The following is a 13,548-nucleotide window of genomic DNA, read 5'->3' as shown; positions in this document are numbered from 1 at the left end:
ATTCACAGTGTACCTTGGCATGCGTAGGCAGAGCAGCAATACCAGCCATCACCACTGGTGTGATGAGTCTTGCAAGAGAACTGAACATCATATGGCTGTCAGCTTTTCAAAGGCCAGTTTATCACATACTGAGAATAAAGTGAGTCCCGTGTATACAACCAAGGTAAGGATTCAATGTTTGATTACAATTCTCAGCATTAAAAAATGAGGTAGTGATGAAAGTCAACAACTCCTATCTGCCTAGCTCTGTTAGCCCTGTTTGTGGATATCGGGGTGGGCTCCTCCCCAGTGAGAGGGCTCCAGTGCCAGGAGCCAAGGACATTTAAATATTCTAGTATTAGCTACAGATTCTCTACAGCACAAATTCACTATCTTTCTTTTCCCCATCTTTTATACAACATAGATACAATAGTGGAGCTGCGTCTATTTGCCTTGGATGCCCACTTCAAAGTTCAAACTCTCATTGCACTCATCTCCCGGACAGTTTGCTTTAATATTCCCCATACTGAAGAAACTTTCCCTGAGTTTGGAACATTATATAGTCAGATGTTACGTAACTATCGACTTATAAATGTGTGTGTGTTTAATTTCAGTTCTGTGATAGTGCTGCTGATATTATGACTTTTGAGAACAACACTTGACATGTCCATATTAAGGTAAGTTCACACATGGCAATGAGAATAAATACACATGGCGATATTCTTGAGGTGTTGCAGTACGCTTAAGACTATCACAACGTTGTCTGTAAGCTGCAGGATATATTTTAAAGCCTAGGTATTGTACACATTTTGTTTACAGCAGGTTATAATTAATCTCTGGCATTTCATAGAAACTATGTATGGTAGATTAGCATAATAAATGCTGACACTGGGAGACACTGTGCTGTGATCCAGCTTGACAACACCTGGTTAGTTTTAGGGATTCTCTTCTCAGTGTCTTAGCCCAAAGCAAGTGAGATGTGTTGATATGCAGTATGTTTTACTGCAAGAGGTTTTGGAGATGAGCAGGGCTGTGATTATATATGTATTCATGCGTGGCGTGCAACCCTAAGCTTTTCACTAACATAGGCAGCTTTTGGTAAGAAATTTCATGTAACTAGTTCTTAAGACTTCTCCATTTTCTTTATACGTCTTATTTACCCAATCTTTGGTTTTAAATATTCAGTTCTAGCACATAGACTCGAGCAGATTGTCTCACTCACACTGTCAGTAAGTATTCTGTGTACATGTGTAAGCCCAGAGCTTTGCAGAGGGATGGAAGCAGCACAGTTTCAGGAAGGAGAATAATTTTTGTGTGTCCATGTGTGCAATATAATTTTTGGCTATTTCCATGAGTAAAAAAAAAGTTTTGTGAACAAAACTTTGATGGAGACTGAGAAGTCAGAGTGTTAGCTTTGGGCACTTTACAGTCTGATTGCTTATGCGGGGCAGAGTGTGAGAGTAATCAAGATGCAGATAAAGTTGGTGAAACTGAGCGTATATTGGTTTGGAAAGACATTGGGAGACTTGCTGTGGGTACTCCAAAGATGTATTGAGCTATATTTTCTGTCAGGTTTTATTCTGCACAGGAGAAAGTTTATTGCACAGCTGTTGACACATGAAGCATCACATGCATTTGATTATAAGTAAAGCATCCCCTGCAATCACCTGATCGTTTTCCCCTGAAGACATGCATCTGTCTCCCCTAGACAGATGATAAAAAAATCCAAGAAAATAATGTGTAAAATCTTGGTCATAAACCAGGAAGGGTTTCTACAAGCACACAGAAAGCCTAGCTCACGTTCATAAATCTGATTGAAAAGTTAAGCCACCTATAAAAACATCTAGTAACACAACAATAACCATATTTTTCAAGTGGAAGTCTGTTTTCTCCCCAGCAATGAAAGCTTTCTGTTAATACTCTCTCTTCTGTATGTCATCATTTCTCAGCTATCCTCTCCTAATATGAGCAGATATTATCCCAGAGACTTAGAGCTACTATTATTTGGAGAAAATTTGTACACGTGGCGGAACCGGATCGGAACCAAGATTGCAAAATAAGATATGCAGTTACAGTGGCTGTATGAGGAATGTGTGTTTGTGAGCAAGGGTTGTTGTATGCGGTCAAACTGCCTGAGTTTCCACATTTTCCTTCACTGTCACTATATTATTTGGCTGTTTGTGTGTGCGTGTGGCTGTAACTGGAGCCTAAGCTTTCCAGCATTAAAATTGGTTGTGCTCATCTTCTTGTCCAGCATATCTTAATAAAATAAATAAGAGGAATAAAGTTGTGTTTGAAATTTCTTACAATTTGTGCTCTTCACTGAAACTTGTGTGCTGGTTTTATCCACATGTGAACATGAAGGAAAATGAAATTTTCATAAGTTATTGAGTCAAAGTTACTCTGCCAGTATTTTCACACTTTCGGGAGTTCGGTGATTATAGACTGGTGCTGAGGATAGCCAGTGGCCCTAGACTGATGCTGGGAAGGCCAAGCACAACAGTTGAATGTCTGATATAGTGCACTGGCTTTTCTGCAACTTTAGACAAAACCAAATTAAGAGCAATTCAGTTATTCAGTTGTAAGTAACTGCTTGCTTCCTGATATGTGTTTTTTTAGAAGGTGGATGAAATGTGAGTGTCTGTCTGCTGCATAATCAATAGAATTAAAATCCCCAGCCACTTATTTCCTGTGAAGTGATTAAAATCCACTTAGTACATAGTTTATGCTGGCCATACTGCTTCTTTGCAGCAATATGTCAAGGTAATTATTAGACAGTTTATGAAGTGCTTAAACATAAATGGTCACCATAAATCTTCATAGAGAGTATTTTAATAGTTTTATTCCATTCAGAGAACAAATGGAGTCGAGCTTTGGCTGGCTGTCTTGTAGTCTCCTCTAAACTTCTGTAGCGGTATAGCTCTTCCAGCTTTTGAGGGGCAGCTTCTCTTACTATTAAGAGGTACTGAAAGCATGCAGCAGTAGATGGTTCTTCTCTGATTGGTGATGTGTAAGTGGCACAAAAGATTTTATGTTGTAACTTGTGAGCAGCTATTCTGTGGGTAAGTTTGTCCCTGCAGAAGAACAAAAGCTCTGCTGTCTGCTCTGCCGTCTCTAATAAACCATCACAATACACGAGATGTATAGTTTTTGAAATCTTATTTCTATCAATAGATAAGTCCAAAGTCTAGCATTAAAGTTGAAATTCAGTCCTTGCCATTCCTTCCTCACTGTTTGGTTTATTTTCATATGAAATTTAATAATTAACTTGAAGGCAACAACTTCTTCTAAGCCAAGTTGTCCCTGGAAGTAGCATAGCTACAGTTTCAAGATGTAGTATTGTTGATGCCATGACAGGGCATCATCTCTAAATCCTGCCGCAAAATGGAGTAGGATTTATTGAAGAGTTGATAACTTTTACTAAATCAACAGATAGAGTTGGAAAAAAAATGTAAATACGCAAGCTTGAAAAATCTTTTTTTGGAGCTTTAAAGCTTGCTCGGTTTTTCTGTAACATTACCACTTCCTACTTCCCTCTGTACATGTTATCTTGCTGAAATCAGTTATGTTGGTTTAGGTGGCAGTAGATTTCACCTTACATATTTATTTTTTCTGTGCTTATGTATTATTTTCTTTGATGGCTTAACCAGTATTTGAAGGAAGTTACAAGTGATTTATAATTAAGACACTGGACTGAAAGCCAGCGTGGGTTCTGGGGTATCTGGCTTGATTCTGAGTTTGGTTGTTACTAACATGGCTGATGCATCTGTGTTGTTATATTCTTGCTGGCTAAAGTGGAAACAAGAATATGTCCCTTTTTTTTTCCATTTTTAAAATAGAAGGTAATGCAAACCAAAGTATGTTATAACATCATTTTAGACATTCAGGTGTATTTTTGACTGCAGCATGTTCTTGATTGTTATTTCTTATTGTCATGTTCTTTATCTCTGAAATAAAACCAAGGAAGTGCTGATACAATTACACACCTTTTTCCTTGCCTAAGCTTATTCTTTGTTGAAAGCCAGGCTAGAGTACTGTCTGCTCAGGCTTTAACATAATTGAGAAACATCCTGAACAGGTGCTAATGGTTCCCAGTCAACTTCCAAAGACAGCATGCCATAGAGTTTTAAAAAGATTTTCGAAAGCATAAAAAATAATAAACTGAAGAGACTACTGATGTACAGAATAAACAACTTACTTAATAGACTCCCCCCTTTTTGCTAGTTTGTGTCGACCTAACATTAACACCTCATTTATTTCATGTTCTGTCCTCTGATTTTCATGTAGACATCTCTCCTTTTCATACAGAAAAGACGATGTTGTATGTGTCACATGAACTGTGCGGTGTTTAGGAATATTATCAGCATGTCAGAGAAAGCCCAGCATCCTTGAAAATCCTCTCAGAAAATAGCCTTGAGTATCTACAGTGATCTGTTGTTTCTGGTTTGTTCTGTTGCTGGCAAAACAGATATTTGAAGCTGATACACAAAACAGCACTTATTTTAAAATCAATTCCTGTGATTGATATTTTAAAATCAATTCCTAAAATCAATGTGTAAAACATCAATTCCTAAAAATCAATCTAAAACTCTAACTTTGCAGAATATATTACTTTGCCAATAAAGCTGGCTAACTCAGGAAGGAATGTATGCATTCTCTGGGTTTCACCTATACTGTCTGATAAGCAAAGAACTTGTTTAGCAGTTAGTTAAACCTGAGCCGCCACTGGCCATTTTTGTCCTAGAGAGGAGCCTCCTGGGGTTCAAATAAATCATGAATGCTTTTACTGCCTTTCACACTAGATGAGAGGATACCTCAGTTCTCCAGACTTGTATCCCAATGAATTAGGCTCAGAACTAAGTAATATTTTTTTAAAGGAAAGTAAACTTCTCTCTTTTAAGCAGCTTGTTTCTAAAGTTTTACTAAGTTTTTTAAAAAGTACCTCTTGGTCTAAAATAGTTCTCTTACTTGCTTTCTAGTTCAATTTTGTTGGGAAATTGCTTGGACCAAGAGGAAACTCCTTGAAGAGGTTACAAGAAGAAACAGGTGCAAAAATGTCCATCCTGGGGAAAGGATCCATGAGGGATAAAGCTAAGGTACTGTGTCTGTATTCTGGTTGCAGTTAGTGTCAATACATTTGTGCTTTATCTGTTACACTTAGATTGTCTCTCTACTTATTAATGACTCAATTAATAGACTCATAATAGACTCTGACTCCAAGGCCTGTTTGGTTTTTTCAAGTTACATCAATTGCTTAAATATAGTTTTTCTCTTGCTATGCAAAGCTTGCTTCCCATATAATTGTAGACCACCACAGTTACTATAGTACCACTGTTATTTAAATAATTAACCTAAAAGAGAAACCAGCTTAAAGTTCATTTGTTCTGAGATAAGTCCGTTTCTCCTGAGAAGGTATAACTTGTATAGATTACTGCTATCATATTGGTGTACATAAATAGGTTTTCTCTTTTGTTTACTGTTCCTTTAGAGATGGGACTTTTTTAAAAGGTTGAATATTTTATTCAGGGCATAGTTCTAAAAAAGATAACAAAGTGGACATTTTGTTTATATGTGTGTAAAAATGCATTATAGATAAAAGAAAAAATTGTGTTTGGAATCACTGCCTGGTCAATGCACCTAAGGTAATTATTTGTAACGTAAGGCAGCTTCATACATATCTGATGCAAAGAACCAGTACTGATGGCATTGTGGCATCTTACTTTACAGTCCATAGAACAGCAGTATTATGGTCAATACAGAAATAATGACTGCTAATTTCACTGAACTGTATATTGTCTTTAGTAATGTGCATTATTCTGCTTTCCTTTGTCACCTCTGTCATTCATCTCAGTAGCTAAAATAATGAAAGAAATAATATGCCAGAATAAAGGAAAAACTAATCAGGGTTTTATGTTTGGCATTATTTGGTCTTGGTAATGCGTATCAGCAGTCACACTTGCATTATGAGGTCTCCAATTGCAATATTGAAAAAAACCACTACAAAACAGACAAATTAGGCACACGATGTATTTCATTTTTTCAGAGATTTCTTTATGACATTGGGCATACTGACACTTCAATTATCTGTTTAACATTATATTTTATGATAATAAATGTTGAATACAGATTTTATTTCTGGGTATTGACAAGTAAAATATTTTATGACTTTTGGCTTACTTCTGGAATGATAAAAAATGACTCCCTGGATGAATGAATGCATGTGCTGCTAAGTAGCAGTAATTTGCATCAGTACTGCATCTGCCAGCTCCATTCTCAGCCACCCACTCAGATTATTATTGCCAAGAGCAGTAATTGCCCAGACAGGGGAGTGTGAAGGGCTTGTTACCAGCTAAAGATGTTTAAACACACATAAATAGGTAGACCAAGTCCTCCGATTTTGAGATCGGTCACTCTTCTTATCATATCATTTGAATTTCATCTCATCATAATGAACAGTGCCAGCATGTAAGTTATTACATTCACTCATGAGTATGTCAGCAAAAACAAAATTCAGGGTATTTTTTTTTTCCTCTTCACAGAGTATTTAGTCCTTAAGCATAATCTGAAGTTAAGTATGAACTCCATGGAAACTTATTCATATGAGAATGGTGTAAAAAATGAAGTTCTGGAGTAAAACAGCATAAAATATGGCAGTGATGAAAGCAACTTCGGTAGAGAAGGCTTCATAAGCAACTGTTATCTTAATTCAATTTCAACATTACTGACTCAAAAGAAAACAAAATCCCTATGCAATTACAGTGAGAGATAGGAATTATCTGATCCATGTACATCACTGTTACCAGTTCCAAGCAAAAGAGGCTGAAAATGATCATGGGATGGGTAATAATTACAATTAGCATTTCAGAGAGGATATTCTAGGTTGAGATACTGGTAAAACTTAAAGAAAATATATTTGACTGTGAGCATAAATAATAGTGTGAATTGCTACAAAGCTAAGGGGAATACAGCTTGCTCTGGTTAAAACAGTTTTCTTGCCATAAAACAAGCTCACTAGTCTCATTTACGCCCTATTTTTTTACTGATTTACATACAAATTACCGAAGTCTGGAGACTTGTTGTGGTTATTTTGTACCATACAAGAAATCAGCTTATGTATATTGGCAGATGAGTCTTCCTTCTGGAGGAATTTTCAAGAAAAATCTATGTAATTTCTCTCTGTAAACTAGAATTTCCTTAAAGCTGTCTATATTATGCCATGAACCATAATAATTCCTAGGCAGACTACAGGCACGTGTGCTTTTCCCCTCCAGTCCAGTGCAGCTGGATGCTGAGCTGCGTTGGAGCAGCAGAAACAGAATTTCTGCTGGAAAACACTAAATACATTTATGCCCTAAATCCTTAGGTACTTAGTGTTTGAAAAGAACTGATCCACTGATTTGGGGTTTATTAGTGCCAAAATGACAGTAGGCAAATGCTTGGCTCTACAATGAACCACTCTGGCCATACTCTGTAATTTTGGGCATGTGGACGGGCAGTTTCCAGTTCTGGGAAGCGGATTCTGTCAAGGGAGGTTTATCTGCTTTTCAGAATTTCCTTATCTTTAAAAGAGAAATCTGTGGGTAAGTTTCAGAGACTAAAGAATTTGGTCTGTTCCTTTCCAGAGCCTCAGGGGACACTTGTTAAGAGTGACTTGAGTGTTTTGAGTATCTGCTGTGCCTACACTGTGGGAAGAGGATAGATTAATTTGAAAAGGCAATGCAACTTACTTAAAATGAATATTATTAACAACTCCGATTGTGCGCTAAATACCACAGAGCTTATATATGTGTCACAGAAAGTTTCATTAGAAATTGTTGAAGAGATGCCCAAGTGTAGCTGCAGCAGTTTTGCAGAATGTTATTTGGGATATAAGGAGAACTTACAATTCTTCCAGACCAGCATGGCTGATGTGAGTACTTAAACCTCTGTGCTTAAGCTAATGCCACTGGCTCAGCAGAATTTTAGTTTTCTGTAACAGCAGAAAGATCCTACAGTGTTCTGACAGGAAAAACAAGCACCATCATGAAACATGGACAGTCCACTAGACACAGAACAGAAGATGATGCTGGCTTTTAGATACTTCTTCCTTTTGAATTGGCATGCAAAACTACAGCTAAAATTTGAAATATTTATTAGCTGAATAACTGCCATTTATTTTTAAATCATAGAGAAGGTATTGTTCAACATGTTGAGCATAGCCATGACCACTGAATTGTGCCCACCATAAAAGCACAGCCAGTTTCCAGTGAGTTCTTAGAACAGGTAGAGCTCTCACTGTCTTCCTGGCTTACATGCTGCCACTAAAGGTTGTCATTCTTGTAGTAATAATAGTATTATAAATATGCAAATACATTATTCAGAACAGGTAGTGATGACATTAAACACAGTCACGTTGAGTTGCTTGACTTTTGATTCTTTTCCATGTCTTTTTCTTCTTTTTCCAAACAGCATGATAGGTGATTGTAAAGGTAAATAATCAAACTGAAGTAACAGGAGCAACCTCATTACAAGTGGAATGAATTGATTGCTTTCATACATAGATGCGGATTTTCTCCTTTTCAACCATGCAATGAATGCTTTTCACTGTGCCATTAAAAAAAGTAAATTTATGCAGTTAGTTGGAATAGCTTTTTTTTTTTTTTTTACATAAACTATAGCAGTAAGAGCACGGATTCTCTTTAAAAGAAGCAGAAAAATATGTAGGAATGTTTCTTAAACACTTCTATTTCTTGAGTTAGTTACCTGCCAGAGTTTCGTAGGAGAAAGCACAGTCTTGGGGCTTGCACCGTTTCTCTATACTCCCTAGTTTTAGATCATTTATATGATTGGTATTTTTTTATTCAGATTAATTATACACCAACGTGCAATAAACATGCACTAGATAGATAGTATACATAACTTGGTCTTTGTGTTTCGTGGAACTCCAGAACATCGTATGTGAGAAAGCAAAATGGCAATGATTTCATGCAGATGGGAGTGAAAGGAAAATTTTTGTAGGAAAACCAAGAACATTTAGGGCCAGAGATAAAATAACCACACTGGTGTCATTAGAACTGCCTTTAAGGGCTGCATGACCTGACTGCAGATTGCTGGAGCTTGGGGAGAGTGTGTGGGAAGAGTCAGAAACATACTCCTCCCCTTCCACATTTCCCTAAGAACCCTCTACTGACTGGAGAGAAAATACTGATCTAAGGGACACTGGTCTGAGGTGGGACCTCACCCTTACTAACAAGAGCGAGAACAGACCAACAGCTTTAATCATAGTCCAGCCATGGTACTTATCTGCAACATGACTTCATCTCTTTTTATTATGTTTTTTTTCAGAGATGGTTTATACCATAGTAGATAAGATTGTATATGGTGAGGCTTGCCTGGAATGACTATACATAGCATGATACGAGTAATTAATTGGTATGGATAATGCTGGTAAAAGAGAGCAAATGAAGGCCATCATCCTAGATTAATAACTGAAATGGTGAACAAGGCATAGAAAAAGGAAAAACATGTTGAGAAAGGGAAGAGGACTGGCTTGAAAAAAAAATGGCAGGTATAAATCTTTTGCAAAAGAAAAACTCTACCTTGTACAGAATTATCTTTTGTCTTTTGTCTTTCCCATTGCATGTGTAACTTTATGGTGGGAACATTCAAAGAAAGAGATGATGGAAGTTTTCCAGTGAACACAAAATTATATAGAAAAGAGGCATGTGGAGGTTCCAAATTCTGAAACAAAGAAGGGTTGTGAGAGAAATCTTGAAAATGTGCAAGTGTTGTAGTTGAAAATTTTTCAGGGTAAAATGTTTGTGCTTTTTTTTTTTTTTAAGAACTTTTTAATTTAAAAATTAACCTAAGTGAATATGTTTGGAAGAGCTGAATAAGCTAAGAACAATAAAGTGTTTGATTTTGCTTTAATAACTTTTCATGTGTTACCCAAAGGAAGATTTTTTGATTGCTTTTCATTTTGTTAAAAAAAATGAAAAATGGATTTTTAACCTGATTATTTTTTCCTGAAAACTCATTGTTCATCACCTGCAAGACACTTCTTGCACAACAGATTAACAATTTAAACTGAAGAGGCTCACGTTGTCTTTGCAGAAGTCACAGACACTCCAAACATCTTTTTGAACTTTTTACTTACATAAAGTAGGATTTGGAAATTAATGTATAGCCTGATAACAAGGCTATATATTAGATAAAAGAAAGCTAAAATGTCAATTGCTACAGTAGCACATGGGCTGTCAGCCACACATGAAGGAAAATATAAGTCATAGTGCTTGAATTAAATCTCCTGAATACTGATGTATAATTGCCACCCCAATTTAAAGTCTTCCCTTTTACCTAGAGAAATCCTGTCAACACCAATTCCCATTTTGCACACTTTCTGGTTATTATGCATTTCTTTCATTGTTTAAACTTCCACTTACTTAACATCTTTTGTCCTGGCTGTTTGGAGGATGTTGTTATTAAAGATTCCTGTTTCTTTCCTATAAAACACGGGAGATTAGAGAACAAACTTGCACTGCAGCTTTGAAAAATCATGTAAACTCTTTGTCCGTGACTCAATGTTTTGTCAGCTACTGAATGAACTTTTAACTGCCGCCTTCTTCAAGTTTCATTTGTTGTTTAAACTAGTTATTAAAGAAAGAAGGTTTAATCACAGAAGAGTTAGTTGCATTAGAACTACCTGCATTTTATTAATCTGTGGGTTAAGTACTTTCCAAAGAAGCTCCGCTGCCACTGGACAATGGCTTGTCCTGTTAAACAGGATTTCTTGCATTAGCTTTTCTTTTTAAAAAACACAGGCGTTAAGCACTTGTTGGTGACCAAAAAGTTCTGAAGTCAGCACGCAGAGAACCTACCTAGATTCAATGATTAATGTATTGGCTTTAGTGTGGTTTTTAACAGCCATATTATGTGAGTGCTTTATAAAAGATTTTGAAAATAGGGGAGAGTTGCAGTGCACGCTGGTCTGCTCCGTGCAAATGCTAAGTGCCCTGACTTCATTCATGCAACCTTTAAATATATACTTAAATATCTTACAGGATTAAGTCCATATATATAACATGAATAGAGGACAAGAACTTTTTGGTTTGAAGCACAATATATTTTTTCATTAGATCATGTCTACCATGAGCATAGTGTCCTAACAGTGGAGAGTTAATTCTCTGATAGCATTCTCTTGACTTCATTGGCTTTTCAAGAAGATTATATAAATAATGCTCAGATAGCCCAAAAGGGAGGAAAAAAGTTGCAAGTTTTGTCTATAAGAGGTGATGATCCAACTATTGCATTATATTCTTTCCCAATCCTATTGCTTTACTGAAACATGAGAACAAAAATGTCTTCTTAAGTGTCCTGAGTTTCAAAAGCCTTTGAGTGTCACTGCGTGTTATAATCGTTTAAGCTTATGCAGTATGATTACATATGCAGTATTTCCTTCCAAATGAGAGTGGTAGCATTCTGAACAAGAATAAGAAATTACAAGACACTAGAAAGTAAAAAAAAAAAAAAATCACCTAGCGGTCTGTTGCACCAGGTTTTACACTGGTGCCACTCCACTCGTGCCGGTGAGGTTGCTTGCTCTAGCTTATGGCTATGGTAGTTAAGCTCAGTGTGTTGTCATGAGGTTTTAGCTCTTATAGTTGGAGAAATAAATTCGGGAATTTGTATAAAAAGTCCATTTTAGTTCTTTAAAACAGAACCTGTAGGTTTACTTCCAGCCTCCTGGGAGTTTTGATCTGCACTTTATGCAAAATCTCTGAAATGTTTCTTTCTTAGGTAAGATGTTTCTGTTTCATTGAAGTACTCCTTTGTCATCTTTAGCTGTAAAATCTCTAAGGGAAAGATAGAGCAATGTGTGGCATTGGGTTTAGAAAACTGGCTCACATCCAGAAGCATCAATAATTTAAATCACTAATTGGTGCTCGTTCATTTAATCTTTTTCTGTTAGGTTTTCCTTTGCTGTGTGTAAAAGTATTACTGACTTTGTATTTTTATCTCTACAGCCATGGTACCTTACAGCTTACAGCCATTTTACCTCACAAACAGGTTTACGATCAAGAGCAGGATTAGGCCCTCAGCATGCCTTCAAGATATGAGCAGAAGTAACAACAGCACACTGCTTCTGCTGCAACACGTTTTTTTTCCCCTTCTTAAATCTCTCCATCTTCCTGATACTGACTACTGTGAGGCTGTAAGGACTGTAATAAACAACCTGAAACAAAGAAAAATGCAAGCAAAAGTGAACAAACAAAAAGCAGAGCACCCCATATTTTGAAACAGAAATCTTTAAAGGATCATTCGTAAAAGGATGTTAATTCTTTGAAGTCTACCATAATCTGCATTCTCTCGCTTTTTCCTTTAAGTGAGCATGTCAAAAGGTACCAAAGGCTTTGAAACTCTAAAGCTAGGTTTTACCTGAACAAAAATTCCAAAGAACATACTTTCTGTTTATACAGAGAAAACGTTAATCTGTTGGCAGGCACAGATTAAAAGAAGAGACCATCTTTATCACTGTTTCCTCCAGTGTTACGCATGTTCCAGCAACTTTCAGTTGCTCAACCACCCTGGTTTCTTTGGAAAATACCTCTATGTATCACCTCTAATGTGTTGTAAACTCTTTTTTTGCCCTGATGAGGGGGGAGTTTGAGGTACATACCGATCACAACCAGGATGTCATAGAATAGCTTTTATTCTTTAAGCTGTTTTTACTAATAGCAGATAACTATTCTCACAGCACATTCAATTGTTGAGACTCTCATCTGAATTGAACTCTCACGATTACCTGGTTAGAGCAACATTTGGGAAGCCAACTCCAACTATATACTCAGAAAACAGAGGGTAATACTGGCAGGTCAATGGTAGGTGTTCAGAAAGTTCGTCAGAGGGTCCTTTATGTCATCAGATGCGTATGTAATCACATAGCTTTCATCTGCATATAGTAGTCATCTTGGATGCGGGCTGAGTTATGGAACCCATTGCTGACACTAGGGTGTGCTGGTGCTCGGCAGCCTCTTGGTGTTTTCAGACTGTATGTTCTTGTGGGTTCACCAGCACCAATGGTCTCCAGGACTTACCAGTCCTTGGGAAGCTTTCACATGCCACCTTCTCAGCACGTACTTTTCCTTTCTTTGTCCTTTTCCTTTCTTTTTCTTGAAACTATTTCTCCATCAAAACTTACAGATACCTATAGAATCAATTCATGCAAACTCACGTGGATGGGACTTTCATGAAAAATGTTTGGATGCTCCTCTTTTCATTGCTTCTCTTAGGTGTCTCATCATGTCCACACATGCTGTCTGACCCCTCTTATGTTTCAGAGCTGTGCAAATCCACTAGTTCCCAGAAGGCTGTTCCTTCTCTTTCCTTCCAGAACTCCATGTTACCCAGAGTGCAACATCTAGGAAAAGCAAGTCATCCCTGCTTCCTCAGCCACATCCTTTTAACTAAATTTGTGTATTTTAATGTCACACTAAACTAAAGGCCTTCAGTCATATATCTTCCCTCTGACACAAAAGGAATGTGTTTATTCAGTGAGTATGTTTCTAGCTGGGGAGTCAATAACCTCTTCAT

General features: G+C 37.0%; 1 protein-coding gene across 2 annotated transcripts in view; it reads left to right on the top strand.

Moving 5' to 3' along the window:
• KHDRBS2 (KH RNA binding domain containing, signal transduction associated 2) overlaps positions 1 to 13,548 on the top strand; it is a 439,124-nt gene that overhangs the window by 197,556 nt on the left and 228,020 nt on the right. For both annotated transcript variants that reach the window (XM_072857819.1, XM_072857818.1), the window contains exon 3: positions 4,959 to 5,075. In XM_072857819.1, coding sequence (XP_072713920.1) covers positions 4,959 to 5,075 — 117 coding nt within the window. The remainder of the gene's footprint in view (positions 1 to 4,958; positions 5,076 to 13,548) is intronic.

This window comes from Ciconia boyciana, chromosome 3 (assembly GCF_034638445.1).
Source record: "Ciconia boyciana chromosome 3, ASM3463844v1, whole genome shotgun sequence".
Lineage (NCBI taxonomy): Eukaryota > Metazoa > Chordata > Aves > Ciconiiformes > Ciconiidae > Ciconia > Ciconia boyciana.
Note: the sequence above shows the minus strand (reverse complement) of the source record. Positions and strands in the feature narration are given on the sequence as shown.